General features: G+C 33.9%; 1 protein-coding gene across 2 annotated transcripts; it reads right to left on the bottom strand.

Moving 5' to 3' along the window:
• Positions 1 to 555: 555 nt before the first annotated feature.
• LOC117112136 lies at positions 556 to 19,629 on the bottom strand. 2 transcript variants are annotated; one of them, XM_033255193.1, is made up of 17 exons: positions 19,480 to 19,629; positions 18,557 to 18,655; positions 18,379 to 18,432; positions 18,085 to 18,159; positions 17,047 to 17,135; positions 15,122 to 15,225; positions 14,340 to 14,473; positions 13,820 to 13,929; positions 12,794 to 12,874; positions 8,400 to 12,659; positions 7,956 to 8,053; positions 6,286 to 7,080; positions 5,725 to 5,812; positions 5,226 to 5,303; positions 3,893 to 4,069; positions 2,331 to 2,465; positions 556 to 2,029 (listed from the first exon to the last, which is right to left on the bottom strand). In XM_033255193.1, the coding sequence occupies exons 2-17, from the start codon at positions 18,631 to 18,633 to the stop codon at positions 1,896 to 1,898; spliced, it is 6,489 nt and encodes a 2,162-aa protein (XP_033111084.1). In that variant the 5' UTR covers positions 18,634 to 18,655; positions 19,480 to 19,629; the 3' UTR covers positions 556 to 1,895. The 2 variants fall into 2 exon arrangements, with proteins under 2 accessions (XP_033111084.1, XP_033111085.1); XM_033255194.1 differs by lacking the exon at positions 12,794 to 12,874.
• Between the last annotated feature and the right edge of the window lie 103 nt (positions 19,630 to 19,732).

Below are 19,732 nucleotides of genomic sequence, written 5' to 3'. Positions count from 1 at the left end.
CCTGATACAATGCACCTTTCCGTTTAAGCCCCGCCCCTTGGATATTGTTGCTAAGGTCCCACAAATCGATTGTAAAAACATACGCAGACAAATGCTTTTGCAGGACAACACGTGTTTGTGAGACGTTCGCGTATTTCTGACGCTGTTCTGATTGGTCATTTGTTAAGTAGGAAACAAAGGTCTATTGCACATGATTGGCAACATAGGAGATACTTCACTTTACATTTAAAAACAAACAAAACAAAAAAAACTTACAAATATATAACAATGCAACATAAAAAAATATGTATCTTCTCATCAATCGTAATAATTCAATAAAACCTCTACACTGTACTGTATATACAATAATTTTTTATTAATAACATTTTGAGTTATGCGGCGTGACATGAGGGTAAAACTGTCAATACATGCACAATACTTTCTTTGTACAATTCACTTTTAAATGGCAGGGAAAAAACACTTACTGTTTCAAAGTACCCTATTACGACCTTATGAGATGAAATATTGTTTTATAATGTTGAAAATTATACGTGTGAGCAACAGTATTTTTTTTTAATAGACATATACATTAATTACAACATGTACACCACAATGTTATTTACTTAAACCAAATATTTATTTTTCATTTCTTTTAGTTAAAAGGTACAGGATATCTGTACTTTCATTATTGTCTCCAAAACAAGAAATTATATATCCAAAATTAATGTCAATATAATTATTGTTTGTACACAGATCTTACCCTAGCAGGTATAAAAGACTGTCTCTGCATTAAGCATTATATTTGCGGAGAAATATGCCGCATAATTTCTCAAGTAACCAATATCAGATGAAAAAGTTCGTTTAATAATAATAATTTCACTCTACAGTGCATTTCAAATAAGTCTTAATGCATTTTATGACTGGGAAAAAGGAAAACAAAAGACAGCTTAATTACCCACTCTTCTTGCTCCTAAATTGTACAAAATGAAAACTAAGCTCAAGATCAAGTTTTAATTAAAAGACAAATTTCTTAAAATCAAATTTCTTATCCTTATCTTGAAGATACACTGTTTGTGCTAAAATTTAAGAAAAACTCTTAAAATATATATAAAGCATTGAATTGCTCATTCAAGCTACCGATTTCCAATCGATCAAAGTATCAGAACAACTCAGAATCTGTGTTTCACTGCATTTTATAGTACAACAAACATTGTTTACTTGATTACCACTCAATTTTAAAGGTTTATGCCAAAATGTTGCAACAGTATTCTTAATGCATTTGGCGAGGAAAATATTTTGCTTTAATTTAATTATTTAAAAAATACAAGTAAAATTTAAATTGTATTATTAAAGGTTATTAACTCAAAAAACAGTATATCTTTCAATATCTGTCATACTAAATGTGATTTCAAAATTAATATTACATTTCATGGGATATTTTTGTCATCAAACATTTAAAATATGATTTTTAGATTTCACATATCACTATAGATATGTTTAATAATACTGTACAGCATATAATGCCAATGTGTTTAGAATTACTTCTTTGCTTATTTGATCAATAACCTTGGAATACATAAACAGCACTCTGTAGGGGAAAAGTAGTCCAGTTGGAGGGACTAATAAACGCATTGATTGGCATACAACACCACCTAGTACCCACTTACACTTTCGGGCTTTAGAGAAAAATATTATGGATAAAAGTGCCAAACCAAAGGATACAAGTTGTATCAAATTGTTTATCTTAACACAAGAGACCAAGCTCAAAACCTTTGTAAGATTGTAAGCTGAATAGCGTTAGTGCCCTATGTCAAATGTACACAAGCGCTAATAATAAGTATAATTAAAACATGTTTTTAATAATTAATTTATGAAGTTTATTACAAAGTTGAATTCACTCCAATGTACAATCACCTTTAGTATTTTTCTAGAATTTGTTCAGGAACATCACATAGCAGGTAATCATCTAACGCCTGGACAGTTGAGGGCGCTATGCTATCTAGAATCCATTCCCTTGAAATCACAGGCACTTTGAATTTTCGAAACAGACCTTTATAAGTAGACAAAAAAATTTTAATCAATGTATAAATATAAAGCCCAAGTACAGTACTTTTAAATATATACACATATTAAAATATTACGAAAATGTAATGCGTGTAAACACCTTAACTAACTGGGTTATATACATTGTATATACATTAACAGTTTACAATATGTATAAAGCAATACTACAAGACAACTTAGAGCTTCTCTTCACGATTTACAGAATGTTGGTCTATGTAAAAACTCCACTTTCTAGTTTTGTGATTGCTGTTGATTTTGAAAAGATGGTAAATCAAGTATGTATGTACCTTGGAAATTGATTGGTTCTTGATCCGCATCTGGTTGAGCAATGATAATGGCCTTGCGATTCTGATAGAAGGGGAACATCGTTGGATGCGACACTTTTGTAACACCAGTCAACTCTAGCAACTGAGTTAGCTGACCTGCAGCAAAAAGAAAAATAGTAAATGCTACTACTACTCTTTACTTTAACAAATGTCTTCTCATATCTGATAAAATTTTTGCTATAATGCGGTAGACAATCACAACAATCTCAGCGACGAGGGCGTATCCCCATACTGCGGTTTTGGGTGCTGGCTTGGATTTTCTTTTTTTTATTTTCCAGTTACATCTGCTCACTTGTTCTGCGCATAGAGAATCTCGTATTTTGCTCAATATAAATGAATAACCTTTAATCTTCCACAAAGTAATGATGGAACAGGAAATGCAAAATTACTTACCGTAAATACTCGCGTATTAGGTGACCCCGGAGTTCTAGTAGATTTTTGGAAGTTTTTTTTTATGTCGAGATATAAGCGAACCACCCTCTTTTATTGTTGGAATTCCTACCTTTTTCTGCTTTTAACTGGTCTTGAAACTGCATTTCGCTGACTAAAAACAAAGCTAAGTTCAAAGCTTTTTAAATGTTATCAAATTTTATTTCCCATATTTAAAATTCTCATATTACGATCGATTGGCACATAAGACGAACATAATTTAATATATCTAAAATTTGTATGCTGTGCGTATAAATGCAAGTACTGTATATACAGTAGTATCTCTTCGACAAAACATGTGAAATTAAAAATAGGGAAGTTCAACAAACAAATGGAAACAATTATTAATATATTTTAGATACCTCACTCATAGACTACACTTTGTATGTATGAAAGTTTCTAAGTCTATACTTATATATATACTTATATATAATTCTTTTAAATGTTGCTTGATTTGATTTGATTTATTCGATATCAACAGAACAAAATCGGAACAACAATAAACAGAGAAACAAAAAAGAGAAAACAAGCAAGTCATCATTATTGACATCTGGGATAACCCTCTAAATCCCAACACAGGATTTATTTCCAGAGGGGTCCCAATTTCTATTTCTGATATTAGCTTTAATGTTAAACATTTTGACAAAGTGACCAATCAAATAGAGATTATTAATTAACCAACTATAACTTTTCATTATGGCAATTTAATAGCATTATTAATAAGGATTTATCAAAAAGTTTCATAATTACAGTACAATATTAAATTGAACTGGTATATTTTTTTCCAAAATTGAGAACACTTTAATATAATAACAATAAACGTGATATTTGTGAAAACATCAAAGCTAATATCAGAAATAAGCAACATTTAAAAGAAGTATATATTTAGAAACTTTAATACATTTATCTGTCCAACACAATTTACAAACTCAAATCATAATTAAGACAATAATAAATTATGCTTTCCTATGAAGCAAATTGGTTACACTTCAGTTATTGCAGTAGTAAAGCACTGGGTAGGAAGACCAGAATGCTTATTTCACAAGCCACTAACCAGTACAAATCTGCTTTACTATTTATTAGGATGTGGGTACCTTTTGTCAACATAGTGAATTCACCAACACAACAGACATCGTAGTCCTGGAGAAGAGAAGTTTTCTGCATCCTTGATCGCTTGGGTCCTTGGTGGTCATTACCACTTGCAACATCACCGACGACCTCATACTTTTCCTCCGGTAGCAAGTAACCAGCTTGTAAACAGTCCCGCACCCCTACAAAAAGTCAAACATGGAGTAGAAGCTTTATGTTCAGGATATCAGATGGAGTTGCAGCATCATGATTAAGATGCTTGCGTATGCCTTATAATTAAAAATTCATGATAAAAGTAGGGGATTGTCTAATTCGCTACTAGGACCCCAACACATTGGCAGGTTCTGGAATTCAAAATAGAGGCGCTTAGAAAGGCAACTGGAAAAATGCAGTGTCCAGGCCTCCTCAACCTTAGGTGGTTGGGACTGAGGCAGGAAATGGCGCTCTGACTCACATTTGAATGTAATTTTCTCATTTCTCTAAATTTTTTTTTTATTTTCAAAAGATTACGGCCCTCCCACTTGAATCTGCCTATGCGCTGAAGTCTTTGGAGTTGTCGGGTCTTAGTGCAGTACACACCAAAATACCCTCTATACTCCATACGTATTTCACCTACATACTTGTGCATTAATATTTAGACACAGAAAGTGCTAACATGAATTAATTACCACCTACTCAGACTGACAGCATATAGTAAAACAAATACAACATGGTTTTATTTTGATGTTACTGTAGATGACTGACATTACCCACCTCCTCCTAATGTTGTGAGTTAGTCCCAATCATTCAACTTCCAAAACAATGCTGTAGCCAGGGTTTTCAAACAGCGTGGGACAATATCAGGATGGATCCACTTTAAGCATAAATTCAAATAATGAGGACCCATTATTTTAAAGTTGACCCATTTTACACAAAAATTAAAAAATCTGGACCCATTTTCTAAAAAGTTGACACATTTTACACAAAATATGAGAAATCTGGACCCATTTTTTGTGCACCCAATAGAAAATTTATGTGGGACTGTCCCAACTGCTGGCTATGGCATTACTCTTAAAGTATTGAGTGTACAGTCATCTAGATATTTTAATAAGTAAAACTGGTTTTAATTCTATAACTGGTACTTTCGCTTTGTTGACTCACGATGTTTCGTCTAGCTCTGCTAGACATGGACGCTGTGCAAAACTCCTTGCTGCATGTCACATGAAAATACACCAGTAATTCTAGTGGAGCTAGACGAAATGTTGTGAGCTATCAAAATGCAATTTCCAGCTATAGACATGTTGTATTTGTAATCACAAGTAATTTTTCAGGTTGACTTTGAAAGAAAGTAATGCATACATTTGAAACTGATGACCCATTTTTTTCCTGCAATTCCTAGAAAATATTTTAATGTCCTTTCACAAACAAGATTTGCATCTAAAAAGAAAAAAGAAAAAAACATGACCTTAGTGTAAATAAAGAAGTTTTTCAGCATTTTTTAAGCATCTTAATTTGCATGAATTTTTAACAATGTGTTTTCAGTGTGGTTGTTAAATTTCTGTTCTTTAATTGCATTCTACATCTTGCTTTTCTGTTGTGAATCTTTCATGATACAGTAAAACCTTGAATAGGGAAGAAATGTTTTACATGTACTGTAGCTGGATTCAGATATTGGATCTACCACCAGGTACCCACTTATACTCTTGGGTAGATAAATTCCATTGACATAAATGAATTGCATAGTGTGAATAAAAACCCAAACAATGGTTGAGACCACAAACCAAGACACTGCACCAACCAGTCTCTAGTAGGATTATATAAATACAGGTAATATTTTTAATTATTTAGCTCAATTTACCTGTTTTCACAATGACATGAGTTGTGTTATTGTTAAATGTACTCGCAAACGGAATGCCAGACTTCTGTGCAAGTTGCTCTACTTCCTTCTACAATTTCAGAGGGAGCAAAAAAAAAATCCTATTACATGACAACAGCTGACTGATCAATTAATCAATTGTCAAAATGCACTTGGGCACTGTGACATTAGTATAGAGTGAATTGTATTATAAGATAATACTTTATGATTAAGAAGATTGTTTCGAATGCTGTAGGATTTTCTGTGTGCTTTGTTATTATTAATACTTGGCCTAAGAAGCAATTTGTATCTCTTGTTCACATCAAAACAGTAATAATGAAGCATTTTATATTTCATAACATTTTTTTATAGATTTTGTAATATTGTGAATTTTGAATTTATATGGAGTTGATTTCTATTGGTGTATAAACCTGTTGATGTGAAGTCTCTATCATTTGTATTTTGAAGCAAGTAGAACAAAAATTATGGTCATCCTGAATGCTTTCTATTGTGAGTAAGCCACTTGCAAAATGCAATCAAAAAGTACTGAACTTAACAACTTACCAATTCTGAACGGGAGAGACCAGTGGCTACAAAGGAGTAATTCCTCTCAACTTTAACAGGAGCATGTTCTATTGGCAGCCCAACATTAGAACAGTATGCTGTGTTTGACTGCTCAGTACCATCCACTCTGTGACGTTTTGGAGTTGTATCATGCTGTCCACAGACATCACCTAATATTGTTCTTTTCCTCTTCTGCCCACTTTTCTTGTATTCTTGCATAATTGTATTGATACTGCTCAATTTCTCTTTCAGTTCCTGCGGTGACTCTTTAAGAAGTTCATTGGCACACACTGGTGGCGGAGGTGATGGTGATCGTGGTGAATGCAGTATCGATGGTGATTTCAGGCAAGTGTTAGAACTTGGTGGTGTTGATGTCCAACCATCTGTTTTGTTACCATTGATTTCATTCGTATCACCAAGTACCTTAACAAAAGAATTCACATTACTTTTCTTGTTCCTGCCAACATCCCTCAGTTCTCCCAACTGGTCATCTTCATCAGTATCTGAATCTATAGCTGGTCTTAATATCCGGGACCTTCCTGGTGCTACACCCAGTCTTTGTTTTGCAGTTTTTAAAGAATTTACATCAACCTCCTCATCGGATATTTCAATTTCTTCAATCCCATCCTCTGTATCACTGAAACATTCTGGATTAAACGTTTCATCCATCTTAATAGATTTTTTGTCAGCTTCTTCATTACTTTTCAATCCAGATTTGCCATCTTTCATTGCTGCTTCTAATTCTTTAATCTCTTGCGCAATCTTTTCCATCTCCTGTTTTGCTGTTTCACATTCCTATTGAAAAAAAAAAACAAGGAAATTATAACTTGAAAATATAACATTCTCCATGGTAAAATTGTAAAGACTGAGTAGAAAAAAACTATGTTCCTCAAACATAAGGCAATACGCGAGTTAAATTCTACAACAGTCATGAATAACTCATCCATTACCACTTATCGGATGGTGGTGGCTTTAAGTTGGTAAACAGTTTATCACTGTTCATTAAAATAGATGTTGTGAAGACTTAGCTTTACTGCACATCTGACTAATATGCAAGGAGAGAGGGGTCTCTAGTTCAAAGAAAAGACTGTTATGTCTAAATGAGCTATCTTATTACATCTAATTTTATTTTAATGTGCATGATGATACCCATCGATAAGGCTTTTCGCGATACAAATTCCTGTATTTTTATTATTATATTAATATTATCAGCACTGACTTTCAGGAGACATTTGACAATGCAATAGAAAAAACATGCAACTCTAATGAATTTGCAGGAGGTGGGTTAGAATCCTGGAGACATTTGCTTGCTCGCTGGGGTACTAGCAAAATCAGCCGTTTGTCGGAAAAAAATTTTAAATTGAGTTTTTGGTATATTTGATTTAGCATGAATTCTTTATAACAGTGTTTATTTGGTAGAAATTGGTTGAGTATTAGTGAAGTAATGAATATTGAATTTATTGGATATCAGCCATGTAGGTTTTGAGAAAAGAGCTTCCAAAGATTCTAAAATAAATAGTTTATTAACAAGATTTGTACTTTTAAAATAATTTTAATGTACTTTTCAGTTAGATTCTGATTCTCAAACATTTTGGATGCTTGTGCAAAATTAGACAAAGACACAGTACAAAGTTTTTGCCAGAAACAGTCACATTTTTGTTGAATATTACCTGAGTATTAAGGATTTCAGCTTGGCTTGACAGAAGGGATGATGCACTATTTCCATTATGGTTGGGAGAACAATTATCATCACTGCAATTTTCATCATCTGTAAACATTTTAAAAATGACATGTAAACCTATGTGTGGCAGAACTTGATTGATTTCAAGTAGAGTACATCAGGGCAGAATGAAAACCTCCTGATAAAAAGCAATGTCAGTAGAATAATTCAAAAGATGTCCTGAAGTAAAATTGCAGTACCCACTGCTACTTGGGGATCTAATTCAATCATCCATAGTTACTACCAAAAGCTTAGTGGTCTAGTGGTATGATACAAACTAGTAATCTGAAGGGCAATTTAAACAATAATTGACTGATTCATAATTCAGTATTTATAGGCTATTTATTAAAAATTTTCTGTTCAATAGAAAGTATAACAAATATGTGTAACATACCACTCTCGAGGATATCGTCGACAAGACAATCTTGACTTGTCAGCACCTCTTGCATGGGGTTGTCCACAATCGTCTCATTTTCAATTGACTCTCCAATTAACTGCTGCTGACTATCAGGTAGTTCAACCTCTTGACTGTCTTTATGTATCACATTATGTGATTCCCTCGTTAAGCCCTCTGACTTTGTGGGGACTCTCAGTGGTGTGGAACCTAGTGGACTGATCAGCTGAACTTTCTGTACATTAAGTACATCATGGAAGACACTTAAGCTCAGATGCTGACTTCCTGTAGACATACCAGAATTGCTACTTTCGAAGCAAATGCTGCCATCTTTGTTTGGAGATATGATAGTTTCTCTTTCAGTGTTATCCAAAGCAGTTTCTATATTTAGTGTTGTGGGATTTCCAACACTCTTTTTTGAGAATCTAGTTGCAAGTTCTGAGGTAGAGTTTGCAATAGATTCAGATGATTTCTGGTAAAGGATTGGTGTTGGTGGAATAATGTTGTCCTCATCATCGTCATCAATGTCACTACAACCACCAACATGAGTAAGCATCTCATTATTTCCCTGTGATTCCTGGACATGTGTGGTATTTTGTGTACTTATTTCACACTTGAAGTCTAAATCCTTATCTCTTATATGTTCTTTTACTTCCACTTCAGATACATTTACTTCTGCTTCATCATCTCCATAAACATCCTTACAGATGTCAGAAGAATTGCTATGAGCACTTTCAATGTTCTTATTTCCATCGCTATTGAGCTGTAGTGTACAATTCTTGGCAGAACTGTGTTCCTTAAGTTGATTCTTTTCCTCTTCTTTCAAACTGTCTTGAGTACCATTTGCTGTCACTGTCAACTCACAATTCACACTGTCACTGACATTATTGGATTTCTTTACCTTCAGTGCTAATCGTTTCCTCTTCATTACTGGTCTGTAATCAATTATTGGAGGTGTTAGCTTATCAACAGATTGAGATGCACCTTTGGTAGCAGGAATGGCATAACTACATGCACTAGATGCATCACTATGGTTTTGTGTCTCACTTGTTGCCTGTGGTAATTGGGAGCCTGCTTTTGAGATTTGTGTACAGTCCTTTTGGCTGGAGGAAAGCTTTTGAGGTGTTATGGTATTGTTGTCAATAGAAACTGTGTTTATATTATTTGAAGATGACCTTTGCGACCTTTTTATATTCAGAGAACATTCTTTTTTAGCAGTCCCTGTTCTTGTCCTGTTCTGACTTGTTCCAGTTGATGAATTAAAACAATTTCTAGATATTCTTGGACTTCGTCTGATAGACTGGCTTCCCTGACGAGATGAAAGTCCTCTACTTTTACGTCTGCTACTTATTGAATAAGACAACTGATCAGCATCTGAGAAGAGGTCAGAATTTGTATTAAATTCAAGACTGCTAGTTGGAGTACCAAGAGGTGTGACACACTCTTTAGAATACTTGGCCATGTCATCCTTATTTGAAGTAGCATTGTTGTAATCTTTTTGAGCTGTTGGATTACCACATATCAAATTTGCATTTACTACATCACTAAACAATTCAGACTCTGGTGACTTGTAACGAATACTACCATTTTGCTGCATTTTTTCAGTGGACTGAACATCTTCTTGAACCTTAGAAAATTGTTGCTTTGTAGTAACTTCAATGGCTTGGCAATGTTCCTTCTCAGGAGTATTTCCAAGAGCAAATGTTTTCCTTTTGGACCTTCTAGGTTGTTTTGGAGGTTCCTGATTCTTAGACGACAACTCTGGTTTGTCCGATATATTTGCCATCGACTCATTCTTGTTTAAAAATTGCTTTAGTTCATCAGAATTCTGGTTCTTCTTATGGGTGAAATTTTTTCTGATGCTATTATCTTTAAGATCGCTATCATTTTCCAAGAACGTCTGAAGATTTTCCGCAGACCTTCTTGTAGTATCTTTATTTCTGTCAGGAAGACCTGTATCAAATGCTACTGGAGTGTCTACTGATTTATGGTTCAGTCCATCTTCTCTCTTTCCTTTCTGTTTGGCTTTCTGGTTACTTTCATCAGTATTCATGCATGGTGTATCTTTAATCTTGGCTATTGCAATTGATGGTTCTTCATACTCAATATCACTGACACTTAATTCAATTGAATCTGTTGTATCACCCTCGATACAGGTTTCTAAATTCTGATCAACACAAAGCTTCTCCTGTTCCACAGCAATCCTATCTATGCCAAACATATTTTCCTTGTCATCTTCAGCAACTCCTGCTTCTTTAGAAATTACCTTCTGCTGCACATCCTCTTCATTTGATGTTGATATATTTGTGTCCTGTTGTCTCAACAAGCCTGTAGATGATGTCAGTTTGTCTGAATTACACAATGCCCCCTTTTGAAAACCTTTTCTCAATTTTTCTTTAAGTTGAGAATTGCTTTGTTGGTTTGGAATTGCTGCAGTTGAAGTATTTCTTTTATTTGAATTGGGACTATTTTTTAGATTTGTTGATTGGTCAACTGAATTTTTTGAAATGTCATCAACTTCATTGCTAAGATCAGTATTAGAAATTATTCTATTACTTCTTCTTTGTCCTGATGACCTGTCCTTGGTACACTCGGAAGTACATAAGTCATTATGTTTTTGACTTTTGGAAAGATATTGCCTATTAGATCTTCTAAGTTCCTTGTTTTCATGGATCTTGGCATTGGATTGTACAGAAAAATGTCCCATTACCTGCTCTCCATCATCATCTGCAATAACTTCACTATTGACAGATAAATAAACATCTTCAGGATGTAGATCCTTTGCTTGATTTTCTCCTGAAATATTTTGCATAAGACTTGATACTTCTAGTTTAGCAGTCTCTTCTTCCCTTGGAAGTAGAGGTGTTTCTGGTACAATATTTGGTAATGGTTGTCCTTGAGCTCTTGGACTAGCTTTAATTAGTTTTAATGGTGGAATGGCTGACACATTTCCATCAGTCTCCAGCATTGCTTTAATTGACCTAGTCTGCCTTCGATCTTCACATTTAGTGATATGTTCACTATCTGTTGTTGCTGAATGAGGTTTATTATTTCCTGAATTTCTGAGTGAATAAGATTTTCCTTCAACACAACTGTCTGAAAATTCCTGAATTTGGTTTTCATTAGTAACAGAATTTTCTTGGGGAAGCATTGGTCTTCTACCCCTCGATTTTTTAGGTTTTGACTGTTCAGTTATGTTTATTGCAGCTCCGCGAATATCAACTTTTGATTTCACTTGTCTGGAGCTATGTCTCTTGTTCCCCAATTCTTTAGGCAAAGTACCAAACTCTTGTGCTAGTTCCATAGCAACTTCCCAGTCACTTTTATCATTTTTACGAGTTGCAATTTTACGAGTGGTTTTTAAAGCATCTTCTTCAGAAGTACCAAACTGACGAAGAGATTTCTGCATCTTTTTTCGCCTTGAGAGCTTTTCTATATCATTATCTTTAATGGTTATGGATTTAGTAGCCAAATCTTGAGGTTTCAATAAATTTTCATTTCCAGAACTGCTACAAGAGTTTACTTGTTCAACATCAGTTCCATTTATCACTGGTATGTCTGGTGTACTTCCTCCTCTCTGATTTTGAGGCAATTCAGTCTTTCTACAATGTTTGCTTGGATATATCTTCTGAAAAAGCATTCCAACTTCCTTATTTATAATTTTCTGAGCTAAATGACTGTCTTCACATTCTTCTCTGCCTTCATCATGATTAGCTGATTTTTTCTGAAGAACATGGTCTTCAAATTGCACTTTATTGACTACACTATCAATTGCACAAGTACTTTCTTTTTCTTTGTTGAAACAACTATGTTCAGATTCATCTATTACATCTTCATTGACATCAGTCCTATCTCTCTCAATGGTATGGCTCTGTGCATCCACAATCTGGTACTGTACATCGAGGCACTGCTCTGCTATGTGTTCAGAATCTATGTGATCAAATTCATGAAGTCCATTATCAGAAAGAATACCTCCTTGCTTTTTTGTTTTATTAACAGTCTTTAACTCCACCTCTTTACCATTCCAGTCATCTTCTAACTCATTATTTCCATTCAAATGAACATCAATATCATCAACAGTCTTCATCTTCTCTTGTCTAGATTCCTCAACCTGAATTGCCACACGCTTAGGTGGTAGCTGCTTGTTAGCATTTACCCTCAACTTTAACGCTTTTCTCACTCCTTTCCTTTTGGCTTTCTTTTTTGGAGTTCTTTGGCTTGGAATAAATTCATACGGATCTAATACACCTTCAGTCATTTCTATATAATAAAAAGAATTATCAAAAACTTTTGATATTATTGTTGCAAAAAAACATATTGTCAGATTAATAAAAGTACTAGCTTTTAAAAATATTTTTAAAAATTGTTGACAAATTAGATATAAAATTACATACGTTTTGAAGGACTTTGTTGTTTCAAAAGTGAGATTCCATTATCAGCCCTAAAACTTATTTCATCACAATCATTCTCGACATCTGAAAAAAAGTAATAAAACTACTTAAATACTGTATTACCACAATTAGTATCCCATGGCTGAATCTGTGTATGGGCAACTAAAATATCTGGGATAAGTCAAAAGTGGCAAAAAACATACATTTAGCAAAGAAAATGTGATAACTATCTGTATACTTGAAAAGAGAATATAATGACAACAGAAAGGTCCCAAATAGTCTGACTTATCACTGGTGGTGGATCTAGGATTTTGCAATTTGGAGGGGGGCGGGGGGAACGTCCCCTCCTATTTGAGATTTTTTTTTTTTTTTAAATTAGTAGACGTTCCTAGATGGCATCTGAACAGAAGTTAAGCTTAAAATAAAAAGGGTTTTACCAGAGTTGCCTACCACACACAAGACGAGGGACATTTTTTCACCCCTAAACGAAGGGGAGTGGATAGCCACCATATACACCCAGCTAGATCTGCCTCTGGTCACAGTGAAAATATTTAATCAATAAAAAGGACAATTAATATAAAGAAGATGAAAACTAATCAATAACTGACAACATGGACAAAAAACTTTTGGGTGACTTTGAAATGAAAATACTCATTTGACGAAAATAAATAGATGCTGTAGAGTTGGTCTATATGACTTACCTTGCCACCCCTACAAAGCATACTGTAAGATGGATTAGTATATTGTTAACAAGAGATTATGTTTAATAATACTTAATATTCTGTAAAATAAGAAAACTATTCTATTAAAGCCTATGAAATGATTGACATCAAAAATGCTCTTTAAAAAATTTGTTAAAAATTACAAAATGTTGCAGTTGTCCAAGTCAATAAACAAACGATACTAAATTGGCTGGTAATGGAAGAGCATGGGAAAAGAAAATACATAAATAAGCAAATGTGCATTAATTCTATATTAAACTGGATATCAGAATAACAATTCATGACTTAAAAACAATTCCAGCATTACCTTTAGATGTAGGCCTAAGTGGTGCCTTCTTGAGGGCAGCCAGGAGGCTACTTTCCTTCTCATGGTCTTTCTGATAGTTTTTTGCATTAGATGGTGTAGGAAAACTGTTGCTGTAACAAAGCAAACAAAGCCAAGTCGATGCATTGATACATTATTAAAAAGCAGCAACTGTTTTAATAGACTCTTTTCAACGTTTACATTGGCCTATCTAAAAAGCTGGTGGTGCCCTACCCTGGTAGACAGATCCTTGAGGTATAGGAGAAATTCATAGAAATCAGGAGACTAGTTATCTTTTTTTTTGTTTTGACAAAAATATGAAAGCTCCATGATGAAACTCACATATGTCAGTTATATATATTAGGAATCGACAAGAAAAATAAAAATCTGCGAAATTATATTTTTTCTATTTTTATTCAATTTTTAAAGTCGTTTTCGTCTTATCTCTTCAGATGTTGGCAAGTGCGAGCGTGCTAGGCAAAGGATGCGAAAGCTTCATACATGAAATGCATTTAAAACATACCTGATGTTTATGTTGCTTCTACTAGGTTCTTGTATCTGAATGTTGTCATCAATGTCATCACCATCAATAAAAATTTCCATTGAGCTTGTAGATTTCTGTGTACTTTTTCTCAAATTTGCTTTTCTTGTATTACTCTAAATATAACAATGATAATTATTTACAATTGCGAAGATTCCATATGAATATGTTGAAGTACATTAATAACAATGGTTATTTGGTCAAGATCACTAGGCTCTAAAGTATACAAAAATTAAATTTTTATTTGTCCTCATTCTAATAATTGGAAATCGGAAGTTTTTTTTTGTAGTTTGTGTAAACATACGGTCAATGCAGTATACATCCTTTACATATATTTTTTTAGTAAAAGTTTATTTGTGTCTCATTTAAAAAATAGGCTCCCAGCGTGAGCGTGTGTCTATGCTCTGTAATGCTTTACTGTATTGCGTTTACTAATAAAGTATCCACATGGGATTCGGTTATCAGGAAATGTGTGGTGTTGTTTTTTATGACTTTTGTACAGTAATAAGGTACTTAAGATGACACTTGACCCATCATGCACCTCCACCGAATTTACCCTTTCAGCCATCTTTAACTGCCAGACAACAACATTGTGTCTGGGGGCACAGACACAAAAACCATATCATCATTTTTTATGATCTCTATTACACTTTACAGATGTGTTCTTAGGTTAAACAATTATAATTAAACTGGAGAAGTGAAGTTCTGTCTGTGCCCCTTGTGCCAAAGACACACAAACAAATCTACAAATTGTATCCACTTACTTTGTGCTTCTTTGATGATTTCTTTTGATTCTGTCTAGGTTGAGCAGGAGATGGTGTGGGCTGGGAGCACTGTGATAAAATGACTGCCCCCCTTGGAGGGGAACCTACAAAACAGTATAATTTTACTGATAAACACATTGACAACATTGTATAAAGCAGGGGTGGGCATAAAAATGGGTTGGAGGGCTAAAATGAATTTTTGATTTAACACTGAGGGCCGCACCCATATTTTGACTTTCCAGTTTGCTTCCAATAACCATCATGGACTGCTTTCATACCACTTTATGTTCAGTTTCAACACACTTTTAACAGATAGTCAGGCTGTAAAAAAACAAGGGGATTTCTAGCTAAAGATGGTTGGCGGGCCGCACACATAGGGTTTTCAATTTAATTTTGCGGGCCGCAAAAAAAAATCACCATTGGGTCGCATATGGCCCGAGAGCAACACTTTGCCCACCTGTGGTATAAACCAACTATACCGATAATTAAGTTTGTTCAGTTGTGCAAAATATTGAACATATTTTTGATGAATGAGCATTAATTATTACACAAACATTATATTATTAATAATATTATTATCATTCTGTTTTAAAATTCTTCTAAACCTACAACTGATTATGAGAACTAGGTTTATGGGAACTTAGCAGCATCAGCGGGTAGGATTCATTGAAAGGGTACATTGTTAGTACAGACAATGTAATCACCAGTTTCTGTTTGACAATCCTCAAATTCTGATCATATCAATTTGGGAATTCATTAATCTTGTTCTTTTGACACCTTTGAGTCTTTTATTGCATTTTTTATTCATTGCACATAAATTAATCATTGATAATATTCATTTTTATAAATTGTATAGTTCTCCCTTTTAATTTTCTTTTTAGCTTTGTGATTGTGAATTTTATGTAATGTTTTTATGTGAGGACCCCATGATCGTCAGCAACCACTGTTTCGGTTTGTGTCACCCTCAGTGAGTAAAGTTGAATGAAATAATATTTTTTTAAATTACTTAATTACCATATTTGAATTTCTGTTATAGGCCTACGTACTTACACTTTGTCCCACTGTCCTCTTCAATTGCTGTTGTAACCAAACCAACAGCTGCTACTATTTCTTTTAATCTTTTATTTTCTGTGAGACCTCTGTGAATTCAAAATTTTTTGGTAATTAAAATTTTATTATTATACAACATATTTATGCAGGATTCAAATGAAGGTAAATGTACAATAATGATATTGAGAAAGCATACTAAAATTGATCTACCATATAGTCCTGATTAAACCAACAATAAAATAATAATAAAGATGAAATTATTAATACAAGGAAAAAAAAAGAAGTTATAAATTAATGGTAAATGAATCTGGATTTGAAGAGTGCAAGTTACATACTTTCTATATGGTCTACAAAGTCTTGTTTGGCTTATAGGCAGGCTTTGAGCAAACAAAATATTGATGTACCAAATGAACTTACTGAAGGTGTGCTTGGCAAAAAACTTAAATGGTTTCACCTTTTCCCCCAGGATTTTCCATCAAACCCCCTTTTAAAATCAGGTGTACAACATATACAAAAACACTCCAGTATTTTGAATACTTAAAGCCCCATTCTCAGCAAAACTTCATTTTTTAAGAAAATCTGATTTTTATATATGTTAGAAAAATTTATAATAATATGAAATTGCTGGTTTAACTGAATTTAGACATTCCTAACATGAAAAAAAAATGCAAAGTAAGATTCAAATTTTATATTTTTGTGTTCCACACAGAAAATAGACATGGATGAATTTGTTTATGCTTGATTTTGTGCCGCAAACATTACCTAGTCCTACCTCGATTTAGGTTTTCTTATCAGACATAAAAAATGGCCAACATGAATATTTTCCGTTGCTAATGTTGACACTTGTGAAATATATTATAGGCCTACGTACTTACACTTTGTCCCACTGTCCTCTTCAATTGCTGTTGTAACCAAACCAACAGCTGCTACTATTTCTTTTAATCTTTTATTTTCTGTGAGACCTCTGTGAATTCAAAATTTTTTGGTAATTAAAATTTTATTATTATACAACATATTTATGTAGGATTCAAATGAAGGTAAATGTACAATAATGATATTGAGAAAGCATACTAAAATTGATCTACCATATAGTCCTGATTAAACCAACAATAAAATAATAATAAAGATGAAATTATTAATACAAGGAAAAAAAAAGAAGTTATAAATTAATGGTAAATGAATCTGGATTTGAAGAGTGCAAGTTACATACTTTCTATATGGTCTACAAAGTCTTGTTTGGCTTATAGGCAGGCTTTGAGCAAACAAAATATTGATGTACCAAATGAACTTACTGAAGGTGTGCTTGGCAAAAAACTTAGATGGTTTCACCCTTTTCCCCCAGGATTTTCCATCAAACCCCCTTTTAAAATCAGGTGTACAACATATACAAAAACACTCCAGTATTTTGAATACTTAAAGCCCCATTCTCAGCAAAACTTCATTTTTTAAGAAAAATCTGATTTTTATATATGTTAGAAAAATTTATAATAATATGAAATTGCTGGTTTAACTGAATTTAGACATTCCTAACATGAAAAAAAATGCAAAGTAAGATTCAAATTTTATATTTTTGTGTTCCACACAGAAAATAGACATGGATGAATTTGTTTATGCTTGATTTTGTGCCGCAAACATTACCTAGTCTTACCTCGATTTAGGTTTTCTTATCAGACATAAAAAATGGCCAACATGAATATTTTCCGTTGCTAATGTTGACACTTGTGAAATATAACATTTTATTGCAATTATTTCAAACTTTTTAAAAAATTTTTTTCATGGCTTATAATAATTAGAGTAAATGCATGCATATTTTTTCTGAAAACCATTTCTTTAGTGAAATTTTACCGAGAATAAGGCTTTAAAAACTGGGGTTGGAAGAATGTTAGTTAAAAACTAATTAGTAAATGTCTTACCGCTTTGTAATTGCTTTCTTACATAAAGGACAGGGAGCTGTGGGCTTTGTTTGTAGAACAGCCAGTATGCAGAACCTAGTGAAAACAAGAGATACAGCACAAAATAGTATGACAAGGTTAATTCACAAACAAGATCCCTTCCAGCAGTATGTTATTACAGTTTTTAAGGCAGACGCTATTTTCTTGATTATGATTGGATATTATTGTCCTAAACCAATCCTTAATACTGTAATTCCTATAAGAGTGGCGTAACAACAGCCAATGATTAGACTCAATATGGTATTTACTACTCACCTACAAAACTGGTGCCCGCATTTGGTAGATACTGGGTCTTGCAACATTTCCAAGCTGTATAAAAAATGTAATTTAAAACTTTGCTTAATGTGTATCCTCTAATAATATAGTATCATCATCCATAAAGTACTCATTTAAATCATGTAAGACAAATGTAGATACAAACAATTGATCTTACCAAACAGAGCATTCTAAGTTCTTATGGATCAGTCCAATACTTTGGTGAATCTTGTGCATCTGAATATTTACAGCCATCTTTATGAACTCTCTTCAAAACCTGAATTTAAGTTCCATCAAAGTAAAATTAATATACTGTATTTACTCAAAGAAATTTCCCGCCTTCAATAAACGCCCCCTCAAGAGCCTCATTTGGATTTAATTCCTCCCTCAAATAAACACCCCCCTATGACTGTAGTGACAAGCAAATCTAATGATAGAACATCATTCTCAACAGCCTATTTTAATTTATTAATATACTAAAGTAGAATTTGGATTGGAATGGATGGAGTGGGTTAAGATGTTTGCCCTACAATCCCACCCAGGGTCCTGGGTCCAAATCATGTGACAGCACCACCTAGCCACAGGCCTAGGCTAGATGACTTTTTCTCACTAGACTAACATTATCTCCACCCCCTAACTAAAAAACAAGGCTAAGATTCGTAGTCGTAATGAGACTTCGCTGATAAAGCATTATGTTATTTCATACATTTTAAGAGGGCCCTTCCTGAATATCACAGCCGACCTTCCAGAACTGACAGGGGGCACAGGCCCTCGTGGTCCCCCGGTGGGTCCATGCACTTTTAGTATTCCACCCTAGCCTCCCTAGCCTAAGTTAACATTTAAGATAGCAAGACTGGAGTTGAGGTTAAGGTTATGGTAAGGGTGGAGTACTAAAGTGCATTAGCGCCCCTCGCTAGATCCGCCCCTGATATCACCTCATTTTGCAACCTAGGCCTAGGCCCCCTCACTTTCTGATCGATCACACACTCAACCATCTTGTTTGGCAGCGGCGCTGCCAGTAGCCTAGCCTGGCCCTAGGCTAGGCCTAGGCTACGTACGATGCGAGCCCAGAATTGTTGACCAATTTTATACTGTACTTACATTTCCAAACAGAAATAGGTATTATATTAACAAGGTATCAGTGACCATATTAAATATTACTATTTAAGTAACATTACACAGTGATTTCAGACTAAATTTTGGCAGAACAGTCAAATCTCCAAACAAATTTTTGTACACTCCCGCGCGCAATAATCCTGGATTATCCACCATCAACAGAGGGCGCTACAGTATTTTGTTAAGAAAAAAAAAAAATTAAAAATTAAACTGTTAACTGTAAAACAATTTTACTATA

Source organism: Anneissia japonica, unplaced genomic scaffold, assembly GCF_011630105.1.
Source record: "Anneissia japonica isolate Jap-2015-1 unplaced genomic scaffold, ASM1163010v1 scaffold2707_len876726_cov182, whole genome shotgun sequence".
Lineage (NCBI taxonomy): Eukaryota > Metazoa > Echinodermata > Crinoidea > Comatulida > Comatulidae > Anneissia > Anneissia japonica.
The sequence above is the reverse complement of the archived record's forward strand: the minus strand, read 5'-3'. Positions and strand labels throughout refer to the sequence as shown.